Genomic DNA, 12,804 nt, shown 5'->3' with positions numbered 1-12,804 from the left:
TTTTGGTGGAGAAATGATGACAAAAGATGCATAGCACGTCCCCAGAAGTCTTCAGATTGCTTGTTTTATTCAACCAACCGTCAAAACCCAAATAGTTTCAATATACAATGATATAAATCAGAGAAAAATCTTACATTTGAGAAGCAGGAATGCCAATTATCTATTTAATTGTCAATTAAATGAAATCTATCTCAATATAACCCATGGGTTCTCAACAGGAAACCCCAGGTTTAAACCCATTGACCTCCATTTGAAATGGTTACAAAAGATCCATTGCACGTCCCCAGAAGTCAAAGGGACATCTTCAGATTGCTTGTTTTATTCAACTAACCGTCAAAAGCCAAATATTTTCAATATACAATGATATAAATCAGTATATAATAGCAACTTCTCATATTTGAGAAGCAGGAATGACAATTATATAATTAATTGTAAATTAAATGAAATCTATCTCAATATAAGCCATGGATTCTCAACAGGAAACCCCAGGTTTCACCCCATTGACCTCGATTTGGGTTTTTTGTTCTGTTCTATTGTACCATATAGATTTGACTATGAAAGTAGAGCACACTAATGAGGGAGCACAAATATAGCATTATGCTACAAAAATGTGACAAATGGAGATAAGAACCAAAGAAGTTGCTATTAAAGTTCTTTACTAACCATCACAAAGTTGAACTATGCAATTATTTATAATGATATAAAACAGAAATACAGGCAGCTCCTCATTTATGAAACTGCTTTTTCACAGCAGACATTTTGACTTGTCAGACACGGGTGAAACTAATAACATTAATTGCAGCCACTGAGCCGTGGTTTGTGTTATTAGTTCCACCTGTGCTTTTCCTGCTGTGACGAGTCAAAACGTCTGCTTTGAAAAAGGTTTACAGTATAAATCTGAGAAATAAGAGTGCTCTGATGCGAGCGAGGCTATCAAGATTCATGTGAGCGGGATTATTGAGGCAGCCATACGACATGTACAGTACAGGATGGACAGAGTTTTGACAGGGAAGAAAAGGAAAACTGGTGATGGATGCTCATAAAGGATGCATGTCAGTCAAATCCAAAATATATAAAGAAGCTGATCATGCTCTCAAGTTCATTGTCAATATGGAGACTTGTTTTTATTGTTAAGTTAATTTTCATTTTTTCATTTGTACCACAAAAACCAATGACAAAAATTTAACTTGGCTCCTTTTGTTACTAGGGCTGGGACGATTCACCTATCTCCCGATTCGATACGATCACGATACTTGGGTGCTGTTTCGATATGTATTCCGATTTTTAAGTATTGCGATGCGATATTACGATTTATTGTGATTTTTTTAAAAAAACTTTTTTTAACACTAAACCATGGGAAAAAAAAGTTGAATCATACACTTCTAGGGGCTTTTACTTTAGAAAATATCTAAATTAATACAGTAAAAATGTTTGAGTTTCAGCATGTATTTAGTCAGAGATGTCCTGAAGTCAAATATATCAGTCATTGTCAAGCATTATTTATAAAAACAGTTCCAGCAACCCAAAAAACAAAGAATAAAGACAAGGTCAGCTCCATTCTCTTTATACATCCATGGTCAGCTCCATCGGGGCCGTTTGACTGCATTTAACATAAATGTCTGTATACTATGGGTGCTCTACAGTTGTAGCATCAGCCGATTTGAACACAGAGATGAGAATGACGAACGGCTTTCCACAAGTTACCGCAATACGATAACATTTCCTGTCAATGAGAGTTAGTTTTGAGTGACGGATACAGAACGGATATGACGTCATGTTACTCAGACTACAAGAATGAAAGCGATAACTTCCTTCTACCTCTGCATAGACTCAAATGAAGCAAATATGTTGACTCTGGCATTAAAAAAATCCCGATACATACTGTAGGTGAATCGTTTTTTTTTCCCACCCCTATTTGGTACTATAATGAAATATATAGTGAATGTTGCAAGGTGAGGTGCAGGAGAGCAAGGTGAAAAGTCACGAAGAGAAATCATCACACTGGCAGGTAAGTATGCTTGAAAAATAAGGCAGACTTTTATTTTCAGTCTGTAAAAATTCCATCAAACAAAGGAAAAAACACATGGAGGGAAAATCATCCTCTGCATTCAGTTACACTACCCACCACATGCCTGGTGCTGCTCTTTTTTACCACTCTCTTTTTCAAACTCTACTTTCACACATGGTCATATAACCTAACAGCCCGCCTTTCCAGTTCAAACTGGCTTATCAGGCGAATGCTGCCATCAGCTCAGACTGGAGACACCTGCAGTAAGAGCCTGGGAAATCAGAGCACACCTGATTACACTTGGAGCCACTCAGTCCCTGTCAGTCAATTAACCCCTTAACTACCCACATAAGGAAAAACAAAGATAACTGTGATCAACCCCACTTGGCTTTACCAAACAGTTACTGAGGGAGTTGTTGCTTCCTCACATTTCACACCTCCTCCCCCTCTGGCTTACATAAGTCAGGCAAACGTGACAGATAATCAGCAATAAGGTTTTTCTTACCAGGACAGTGCTCTATGGTGAACTGGTATGGCTGGAGGGCTAGGCACCAACGCAGAATCCTTGCATTCTGATGCTGCTTGGATTGCATCCACTTCAAAGGTCTGTGGTCTGTCTGCAATACAAACTCTCTTCCCAAAAGGTAATACTTCAATGAATCAATAGCCCATTTTATAGCCAGTCCCTCCTTTTCCACAGTAGAGTACTTTTTCTCCCGGTCAAACAGTTTCTTACTTAAGAACAGGACAGGTTTCTCTTCACCAGGTTCCCCCTGAGCTAGCACCGCTCCTAGTCCAACACCGGAGGCATCAACCTGCACAAGGAATGCTTTCGTGAAGTCCGGGCTCTGCAACACAGGAGCTTGACAGATCTGCCTTTTCAATGCCTGGAAGGCACGTTCACATTCATCATTCCATATCACTTTCGAGGTTGATTTTTTTGTTAGTTCGGTGAGTGGTGCCGCCAATGTAGAGAAATGGGGAACAAACCTTCTGTACCACCCCACCAGTCCTAAAAAGGATCTCACTTGCTTCTTGGACAGGGGTCTTGGAATCATCTGTATGGCCTTTATCTTCTCTATTTGTGGCCTTATCTGCCCACGGCCGACCAGGTACCCAAGGTATTTCACCTCCTCCTGAGCCCAGGAACACTTGTTTGCATTCAGGGTCAGCCCGGCTTCCTGTATCTTGCTTAGGACGATTTCAAGATGCTGCAAGTGTTCTTCCCAGGATTTACTGTAGATTACCACATCATCAAGATAGGCAGCTGAAAACCTGGAGCAATCATTAAGAACAATGTCCATTAATCTTTGAAAGGTCGCAGGTGCGCCATGAAGGCCAAAGGGTAACACAGTGTACTGGAACAAGCCCATTCCTGGAATCTGGAACGCTGTGTATTCTTTGCAAGATGGGTCAAGAGGCACTTGCCAGTAACCTTTACAAAGGTCTAATGCTGTGATGTAGTTGGCTTTCCCGATTCTCTCTAGCAGCTCATCAATACGGGGCATGGGATATGAATCAAAACAGGAAATACTGTTCAGTTTCCTCATGTCGGAACAGAACCGAGGTTGAGTACAATTTTTCTTGGGAACAAGCACTATGGGGTTTGACCACTCACTTCTGGATGGTTCAATGACTCCCATGTCCAACATCATCTGCACCTCCTTCTTCAGTGGTTCCATCATTCGTTCTGCAATTCTGTAAGGCTTCAGGCGAACAGGTTTAGTGTCCTTCAGAACAATTTTGTGTTTTATCACATCAGTTCGGCCAGGTTTTTCTGAGAACAATGATGGGAAAGATTGTTTAAGCTCACCCAGTTGATGCCACTGATCCACACTCAGGTGCTCTGGAGGGATCTGGGGTTTACACTTCTCTCTGAAGGGCATCATGTCCGCTTCCTCAGCTTCCGCCACATCATCTTCAGATTGGACATCCTGGACCATCAGAACATGCTCTCCACCTGTTTCCAAGGGATTTCTTTCATGGTATTCCTTTAATAGGTTTACATGGAGCAGTTGCTTGTGTTTTTGTTTATCAGGACAGGAAATTTCATATGTTACTGGGCCCACCTTTCTGGTAACAGGATAGGGGCCTTGCCACTTCGCTAGTAACTTACTCGGCCCAGTAGGGAGCAGTACCAACACTTTCTGTCCAGTTTTCAGTTCTCTTTCTCGAGCATGTTTGTCGTACCATACCTTTTGTTTATGTTGAGCCTCCAGCATGTTTTCTTTGACTCTTTCTCTGCAACTTTCCAGTTTGTCTCGCATCTGCAGAATGTAGGAGATGATGTTCGTTGTTGGTGACGTTGCCACACCAGCCACCCAGTTCTCCTTCAGCATGTCCAAAGGGCCTCTCACCTGTCTGCCATACAACAGCTCAAAAGGGGAGAAACCAGTTGAAGCCTGGGGTACCTCTCGATATGCAAACAAAAGGAAAGGCAACCATTTATCCCAGTCTTTGCCAGTATCATCAACAAATTTTCTCAACATTTGTTTCAGGGTACCATTAAATCGCTCGACAAGACCATCGGTTTCAGGGTGGTAAGGAGTGGTTCTTATCCCTTTCACACCAAGTTGAGAATACAGTGACTTCATTAGATGTGACATAAAGTTTGAACCTTGATCTGTTAAGATCTCTTTAGGGATGCCAACTCTAGAGAATAACTCCACTAAACATCGAACTATATGTTTGACCTGAATGGAGCGCAGTGGATAAACATCTGGATATCTGGTTGCATAGTCACATATCACCAGGGCAAATTTGTGTCCTTTGCTACTCTTTGGCAGGGGACCAATGATATCCATGGCTATTCTCTCATAAGGCACACTCATAATAGGTAATGGTTGTAATTGGCCTCGGTCTGAAATTTTGGTGGGGGCCACCACCTGGCAATCATGACATGTCTTGCAATACTCCAGTACCTCTTTGTATAACCCTGGCCAATAGAAGCGCTCAGCAATGCGGTTATAGGTTTTAGCCTGCCCTAAATGGCCAGCCCATGGAATAGTATGACCCAAATGCAGTATTACTTGACGATACTCTTTTGGAATAACAAGTCTGGGATTCTCAATGTCTGCCAAATACAAAAGGTTTTCTTTTATGACAAAGGGATCCCCAATTACACCTTTCAGCCCCCCTGTGCCAGCTTTTTGGACCCCATCTATTTCACAAACTTTTGCAAAGAGAGGTTTCAGAGAGGAGTCATTCTCCTGAATCTCTCTGAAATTGTCAGGGATTTGCCATTGTGGTTCAATGGGAGGAGTTAAAGGGAGAGAAGGGTCAGGACATTTAGCTTTATCAAGATTTCTGTTTTTCTCCTGACGACGCTGACGTTTTGTTTTCTTAACCTTATTTCCCCCTTTAAACAAACCATCATCTGCATCAGGTAGGGGTTCTAACCCCTTGGTGACAGAGCGAGTCACTACAGCACAAGAGTATACTCTGGAGTTTTGCTGGACCAAATTGTCTAGCACAGGCAAATCTTCTCCAAGGATTACATCATATGCTAGGTGATCTAGCGCACCAACAGTTAACATAAAGGCTTGCCCTTCAACCTCAATGATCACTTCTGCAGTTGGGTAATCTTTCCTACATCCATGAACACATGTGATATTTACATTTCGTTCAAAGTTAGTCAGTGAGTTGTGGAGTAGGCTGGACTTTACCAAAGTTTGCGAACTACCAGTGTCAGCCAGAGCCTTTGCCACATGACCGTTAACTGTGACATCTACTACATGTCTATGTGGAATCATTTCATTCTCATTAACATCATCATGGTCATCATTATCAGGACGAGGTACAGAACACAACTCAACTGTTTTTGATCTTTTTAAAGGACAAAATGAAGCTTTGTGGCCAGGTTGCTGACAGTAAAAACATGTGAAGTTAGGTTTCAAGTTTGAATGTACAGGTTTCTTACCAACCCCAATGTCCTTATTGTCCACAACAGGCAAACCGTAAGGTTTGGTCTCCCCAAACCTTGACTTCCCAACAGTCAACTTTTTCCTTGAAGGGTCCCCGTGAGCAGCTGTGTAGCGTTCTGCCAGGTCCGCTGCTTCCTCTCCTGTCTGGGGATCGTTCTCCTTTACCCAGGTGCGAATGTCTGGTTGGAGCACACGGAGGTATTGCTCCAAAACAATAGACTCACCAATCTGCTCCTTAGTGCGGCTGTTTGGTCGCATCCATCGTTTATAAAGTCCCTTTATCCGGTTGTAGGTTTCACGGACTGTTTCTCCCACTGGCACAATAGTGCTCCGGAAACGCTGTCTGTAAGTCTCCTCTGTCACATTGAACTTCATTAACACTGCTGCTTTAACGGCCTCGTAGGATTCAGCTTGTTCTTCGTCCATTCCAGCATAAGCATCAAGAGCTTTTCCCGTCAATAAGGTGACCACTCTGGCTGCCCACTCCACTGGCTGCCACCCCCATGTTCTGGCCATCCGCTCAAACCGAACAAAGAAGCTCTCTGGATCTTCACCTTCTTTGAAGTCAGGTATTCTTGGTTCACTGACATGGGGCCTGACAGACCGGGTTGGTGGAGAAGCACGCTGTTGCTGCTGAGGCAACAGTTGCTGTAATGAGGAGACAGGCCCACTAGCTTGAAGTGGAATGAATTTCTTTGGTTCTTTAACTGTGGGCAGGTGCATGGAGGTTTCAGCTTGCAGCTTTAAAACACCAGCAGGTATAGCATGAGGATAATGTTGGTCAGGCTGTTCATATTGTTCATCTGACATCCAGTCCTGCGTCGACTTTGCTCCCATCTCACCTCTTAGCTGTTTAATCTGATCAAAAAGTACCGCTTCAGTTTGTCTAGACCGTCGCATAAACTCTCTCATTTCTTCAAAAAAGTCTGTGGCAGAGAGTTCTTCACTAGCAACACGGTCTATAAGTATTTTTGGCCGTACCACTGGTTCTTCTTCTTCATCTCCAGCGGCCATGGCTCCATCAAGTGGTGGCTCAAACTCCACTGTCCTTTCAGCATTCTTTCTCTCCATTTCTGCCAAGGTGGATTTCTTCGGCCGACCTCTTCCACGTACTGCACCTCTCATTTAGTCAGCATTCCAACACCAACTCGACACAGGCGTATTAGATCCCACCACTGCCACCAATTGTTGCAAGGTGAGGTGCAGGAGAGCAAGGTGAAAAGTCACGAAGAGAAATCATCACACTGGCAGGTAAGTATGCTTGAAAAATAAGGCAGACTTTTATTTTCAGTCTGTAAAAATTCCATCAAACAAAGGAAAAAACACATGGAGGGAAAATCATCCTCTGCATTCAGTTACACTACCCACCACATGCCTGGTGCTGCTCTTTTTTACCACTCTCTTTTTCAAACTCTACTTTCACACATGGTCATATAACCTAACAGCCCGCCTTTCCAGTTCAAACTGGCTTATCAGGCGAATGCTGCCATCAGCTCAGACTGGAGACACCTGCAGTAAGAACCTGGGAAATCAGAGCACACCTGATTACACTTGGAGCCACTCAGTCCCTGTCAGTCAATTAACCCCTTAACTACCCACATAAGGAAAAACAAAGATAACTGTGATCAACCCCACTTGGCTTTACCAAACAGTTACTGAGGGAGTTGTTGCTTCCTCACAGTGAATGAAATCCCTGTGAATTTGTATGCCATGGACCTCTTTGAAACCATCTCCAGGATCCCTCCAGGTCCCTGCACCCCAGTTTGGGAACCTTGGTCCCTGAATTGTTTCTGTCACGTGGCTATTAGATGTCAGCACATGCCCTCTGGCAGGATGGAGGAAGGATGTGTCTCTTCTGCTGACTCACTAGTATCATCTCCATGTGCGCTGCAGGTTATTTGAGGAGATATTTTACTTTGATGTAAAGCTGAGATACAGGATAAAGTGATTATCTTTTCCTAGAGATGATTAAATCTAAGTAAATCAAACCACAGTGATGTTGTTGTTTTACAAAACCTGAGCGCTTCAAGGACTCGTAGAATAGCAGAATCTGAAATGTTTGTCTCTGTGAATCTGACCTTGTTCGATCTGCACTCTCAAATTCTAGAGCGGTTCGGCTTCCTTTTTGTCGTGTAATCCTGGGCAGTGCTTGAACACATCAGATAGATCCATCTTATCTGCGTGATCACAGTCTCCGCTTTTATTTGTTTTCCTTCGCCTCGGTGGAATATGTCAAACAGACTTATTGTGAACTGATTTGTGACAACAATCGTGTGTTTTGCTGGTGGGGGAAAACAATGTGAAAGCACAAACAGTTGAGCAGCAGAGTGTCTCCACATTCTTGCTGTGAATTGCTTGGTCATGCAGAAGACAAGGAAGGAAAGAGGTTGATAATAAGCTCTTTTTTTATTTTTTTATCATGGCCTCTCGGCTCTTCATGTTTATTTTACCTTCCCCTCTGCAGATAAACAGGCCCAGAGTTTGGTTAAACACATCAGGCCCAAACAGCTGTCTTAACCTAAACTAAACACTATTATTTTAGGTCTGTTTACTATTAGAAATTGTGGATAATAACTCAGTTTGCTTGCTTGGCTGTTGCTCTGCTCGAGCCTACTGTAAGTTGCATTTAATGTGGCTTTGCCAGTACACCTTGGAACGAGTTTGGGCTACTGTTCTCTCACATTTAACCCCATTAAGATGTCTGGAGTTTGTAGCCTCTTTGGAGCATTTAATCATACACTCAGCTGCAGAAGACACAGTGAGGCATCCTTGGCATTCTCCCCATCTCCTCCTTCACTGTTTTCATCCTTTCCCATGTGGGTATAAGTTAAAATTCTCATGCCTTTTCTCACTCTTTACCCGTAGTGTTTTCATGGTTGTGTAATCATATTAGGTTGTTTCCCAGGAAATGGATAAAGGGCTGATTTGTGTTTGACCGTAGTATGAGTTTTAAGTCCTTTGTTTTGGGTCTGGGAGCCTGGCTGGGAGATCTTTTATTCCCGTCCCAGTCTGAGTCTCGTGAGAGTAAATACAGTTATTACAAGCGCACCGGGTCAAAGCTCCACAATTACCGTGTTTCTGTGAGAATGTGGCTTTATGTTTTGTGCAGCTGGTGCAACCTGAGCAGCCCTGGATACCGTTATGGCAAGAAAGTACCACACCCTAACACTTCTGGAGCTGGACAGGGCCAGTAGTAATAGTGGTTACTGTAAAAACGTCCAGTGGAGGGTAAAAACATTAACTCTTGTGTAAAGCATATACAGTAGACCTTGGCCAACTATTTAGTATTCCCTTTTTATTTTATTTTATCCGCCCGAGTTTCTCTTCGATTGATGTATAATTCCTTTGGGTGATATACCACAGAGTTGAAATCCCTATGCAGTCATTATTTATCGGAGTTTACTGGAATAGAAGCATTGCAACAAGTTACAGTACAGTCTCAGTGCCAATTCAGTGTTTTTATTACGGTCTAACTGTTATGGGATTTTTCAAGGCTGATACCGCAATTGATATTAGAGACTTAAAAGCTGCACAAATCAATATCTTTGTATTATGAATGGATCAAATTACTTTGTGTAATGTGATGGGGGTGGCTCGATAAACCCACAGACAATCACCTGACTCTGTTCCCCGCAGCTCTACAGTGTTTTAGCATCTTTCAGCTCATTGCTTTTGTTTTATGGCCTACAGCTTTACTGTTTTGGTTCAGCCTCACCACTCTCATCAGTGTCAACTGCAGCAGGCAGCTGTTTTCTGCAAAAAGCTCTCATAATCTCACTGTATACTACCTCCCAAGTACAAAACAACCAACAAATTAGCTACTGGTGGTAATAGAGGAACATTTAGCAGCTAAAGAGCCAGATATTTCCCGCAGGGGCTAAAAGAAGAGAGAATATATAGGAACAAAGTTAATGCATCTTTACTAGACTTTATTAAAACCTGCATTAACTCATTTTTGACCACTTGGGGCCAGCGCAGCAAGCTGTGAGCACGACACATTACACATTACCTTAAAAAGCTTTTATGGTGAACTTGGTGGTTTCTCACAGAGCAACATTAGTCCTCATTTGCAGTTGTGTTTCTGACCATCTGGTGAAAGTACGTCCACGACTCCGTTTAGATATTCAGTATACTGTCATAGAGGAGTAAAGAAACCAGAAAATATTCACACTTAAGAAGCTGGAATCAGAGAATTTGTACTTAATTTTCCTTAAAAAATTACTCAAACTGATTAATCGATTATCAAATTAGTTGGCGATTAATTTAATAGTTGACAACTAATTGATTAATTGTTGCAGCCTTAGTTTCAACAATTAACAAAAAAATGTAAATAAGAGTCCAGATTTACTTTTTACACTATTTTCCTTAGTTTACTGTAGACATGAAAATTATGATTTAACGTCTTGCCAGGCTTCACTTGTTAGAGGAGGTGACGCTAAAGTAAAGTAGAATCTTTTACATCCAAGCCTCGAGCAAAATGGGAAGTAAGACTGAACAAATGTGACGCTTGAACTTGGCCTTCTGTTGCGTTATGCATGATGTTACATGAGCTTTTCATTGACTTGCTTGTGTAGCTCTTTGAACTATTGTCTCCCTCTTGAGTATGAACCTTTCATATTGTAACTCACTAATATAACTTGTTACTATGAGCTACAGGACATTTCCAGTCTGCAGGCAGTAAAAAATGTTTCCACATGATATTTTGTTTCCATTTGAGAATGTGTATTGGCCTCCTACAACGCACTCTAACCCTCTTCAAGGTATAAAAATACTTGAGTGGTGATTGCTTTTTCTTTTCTAGAGTAGAGGACAATGGGCTGGCATTATGTAAGCTGCCAGGATTTAGTTGCCTCCTCAATCCCTCTTCACCCCAAAGACAGGTGCTGCCTTAGCTGTAAGCACAGCCGCGATAAAGATTGGCATACATTGCCCGTGTGCAGCTGTTAGCTGAGACTGGATGTGTTCCAGTGACTGTGTGCGTACATAACTTAGCACGGTCATGCTAAAGTGCTGGACCCTGCCAAACCCTGAGCAAAGTTAGTGTGGCTGCTAGGCTGTGAAGACCAGAGCGGGGAGGTAGAGACCTCTGCTTGTTGAAAGAGGAGGTGGATGGCTGACTTCTTAAACTGCTGAGCTATTTCAGGCTAACAGAGGCACAGCTATCAACATACACCGCCGCCAAATCCCCATAGAGATCCACAAACAGGGCAGCTATCAGTGGTATACAGCTACATCGAGGTCAGGCTTTGCATTACCAAGCTGCAAAGGAGAGTGGGCGAGAGCACTGAGCAGTGTTCTGGTAAGTTTCTGTCAAGTTTTGGATGTTTGAAATTAGGCTGCACAGATTTGGTTGTAATGGTCACCTGTTGACACGATATCCTGCAGTTTGTCCAGGGTTGACCGCTTGAGTGTGTTGTCTTTACGTCTAGGAATATGTTCTAGCAGACTTGTTTAGACTTGAAGGGAGAGAACAGGAAGCTGGAGGGAGAATTTCCGAGTTGTGTTAACACTTTATAAAAAGATATTTATTGAGTAAAATTTCTCGTTAAATGTTATTTTTGTGTCTTTTTTAATTCTTTCAGCAGAGGAATTGTGTTTTGTACTGTGCAGGAGATGGTTTGGGCGCAGCACAGATTGCTTTATTTCACCACATTTTGCTAAAAAAATTGGTGACAATGAATGAAAAGTGGCTCAATAACTTAATTGAAAATGTGACAGACAGCCAGAACGAGGACAGTGTTTCTATTCTGTGGTTGTGCTGTGTAATAAGCGTATCGTCTGTTGGTCATGGTTAAGAAAAAGTTGCCAATCGACCTTGCACGCATGAGGTCACTGCTCTTAATATGGTTGACCACAGTAGATAATGCTATTATTAGCACACTGTTGGGATTGAGGAAAGCCCCAGACTTTGAAGTAGACTTCAATTTTAGCTGCTTGTGGCATTGACTGTGTTTCTTTTCCCCGCAAGACATGCATGTGACTCCACAGTGATCCCTCATCCCTGGGGACAAACAATTATATCTCACACACACACACTCAGGTTCCTCCTGAGGTTGGGTATTTCTTTAGCCCTAAGGCTCAAATAAGCTGATGTGGAATGCAGCGCTTGATTATTTGGCCAACGGGTAAGCAACTTGTTTAGATCACAGGACTGTTCTTTGTTCGCTGCAAAACACAATTAATCTGGCGGCTTTCATGACTTTATGTGGGATTAATTGTGTAATAATGTTGATTCCTCCATGACATGACAAGTTTGTTTTTCCATTGCCAAATACACTAAGAACCTGCGGCATGCCAGGAAGGAAAATTGACCCTAAAACTGATATATTTTACCTGTACAAAGTCCAGGTGAACTCCAACAAAAAATTATTAAGATGCTGTTCGGAAATGTCAGCACCCACAATCATTTCCAAAAGTCATTACCGGTTAATAATTAAAGATCTATTAGGCAACATGTCATTGCTTTCCCACTCATTTTAAGCACACATATTAGCACATGAATAAACATCCTGTGCAAATTTATAAACATGCCAAAAAACATGCAGTTCTAAAGTTGCACTAGTTTCATTTCAAACTTGAGATATATACAATGCCATAAATCATTTGCATTGCTTATGTCACATTATCGATCAATTATTCACCATATTAATGCACAGAAGCTTCCTGGCAAAGTTGCAGTGCCCTTCATGAGAAGTCAAACTGTCCAATTTTTCTAAAGAAAGCCAGTACATCATGACTCACTCTCTGTCTTGCAATCTGTATTACATGGAATGAAAGAGGTCATTCATTTGCTTGTATGCGGTTGTAAACCAGGCTTTTGTGGCACTTCCTTTCACGTCACCCTAGAGTTTTTAATGTCGAAAGCCTTTTATT

General features: G+C 42.0%; 2 protein-coding genes across 4 annotated transcripts in view; one reads left to right on the top strand and one right to left on the bottom strand.

Annotated features, from left to right (window-relative positions):
* slc4a2b (solute carrier family 4 member 2b) overlaps nucleotides 1–12,804 on the top strand; it is a 52,522-nt gene that overhangs the window by 930 nt on the left and 38,788 nt on the right. The window contains exon 1 of one of the 3 annotated variants that reach the window (XM_037756442.1): nucleotides 11,098–11,230. The exons of the other annotated variants lie outside the window; for them this stretch is intronic. The gene's annotated coding sequence lies outside the window, so the exon portion shown is untranslated. Of the gene's footprint in view, nucleotides 1–11,097; nucleotides 11,231–12,804 lie in introns of those variants that run through there. 3 annotated transcript variants of the gene reach the window in all.
* Nucleotides 3,951–7,085, bottom strand: LOC119480935. The gene is made up of 3 exons (XM_037757592.1): nucleotides 5,408–7,085; nucleotides 4,204–4,369; nucleotides 3,951–3,968 (listed from the first exon to the last, which is right to left on the bottom strand). Exons 1-3 carry the CDS (start codon nucleotides 7,054–7,056, stop codon nucleotides 3,951–3,953), a joined length of 1,833 nt encoding a protein of 610 aa, XP_037613520.1. The 5' UTR covers nucleotides 7,057–7,085.

This window comes from Sebastes umbrosus, chromosome 21 (genome assembly GCF_015220745.1).
Source record: "Sebastes umbrosus isolate fSebUmb1 chromosome 21, fSebUmb1.pri, whole genome shotgun sequence".
Lineage (NCBI taxonomy): Eukaryota > Metazoa > Chordata > Actinopteri > Perciformes > Sebastidae > Sebastes > Sebastes umbrosus.
This window is presented reverse-complemented; position numbering and strand designations above follow the sequence as displayed.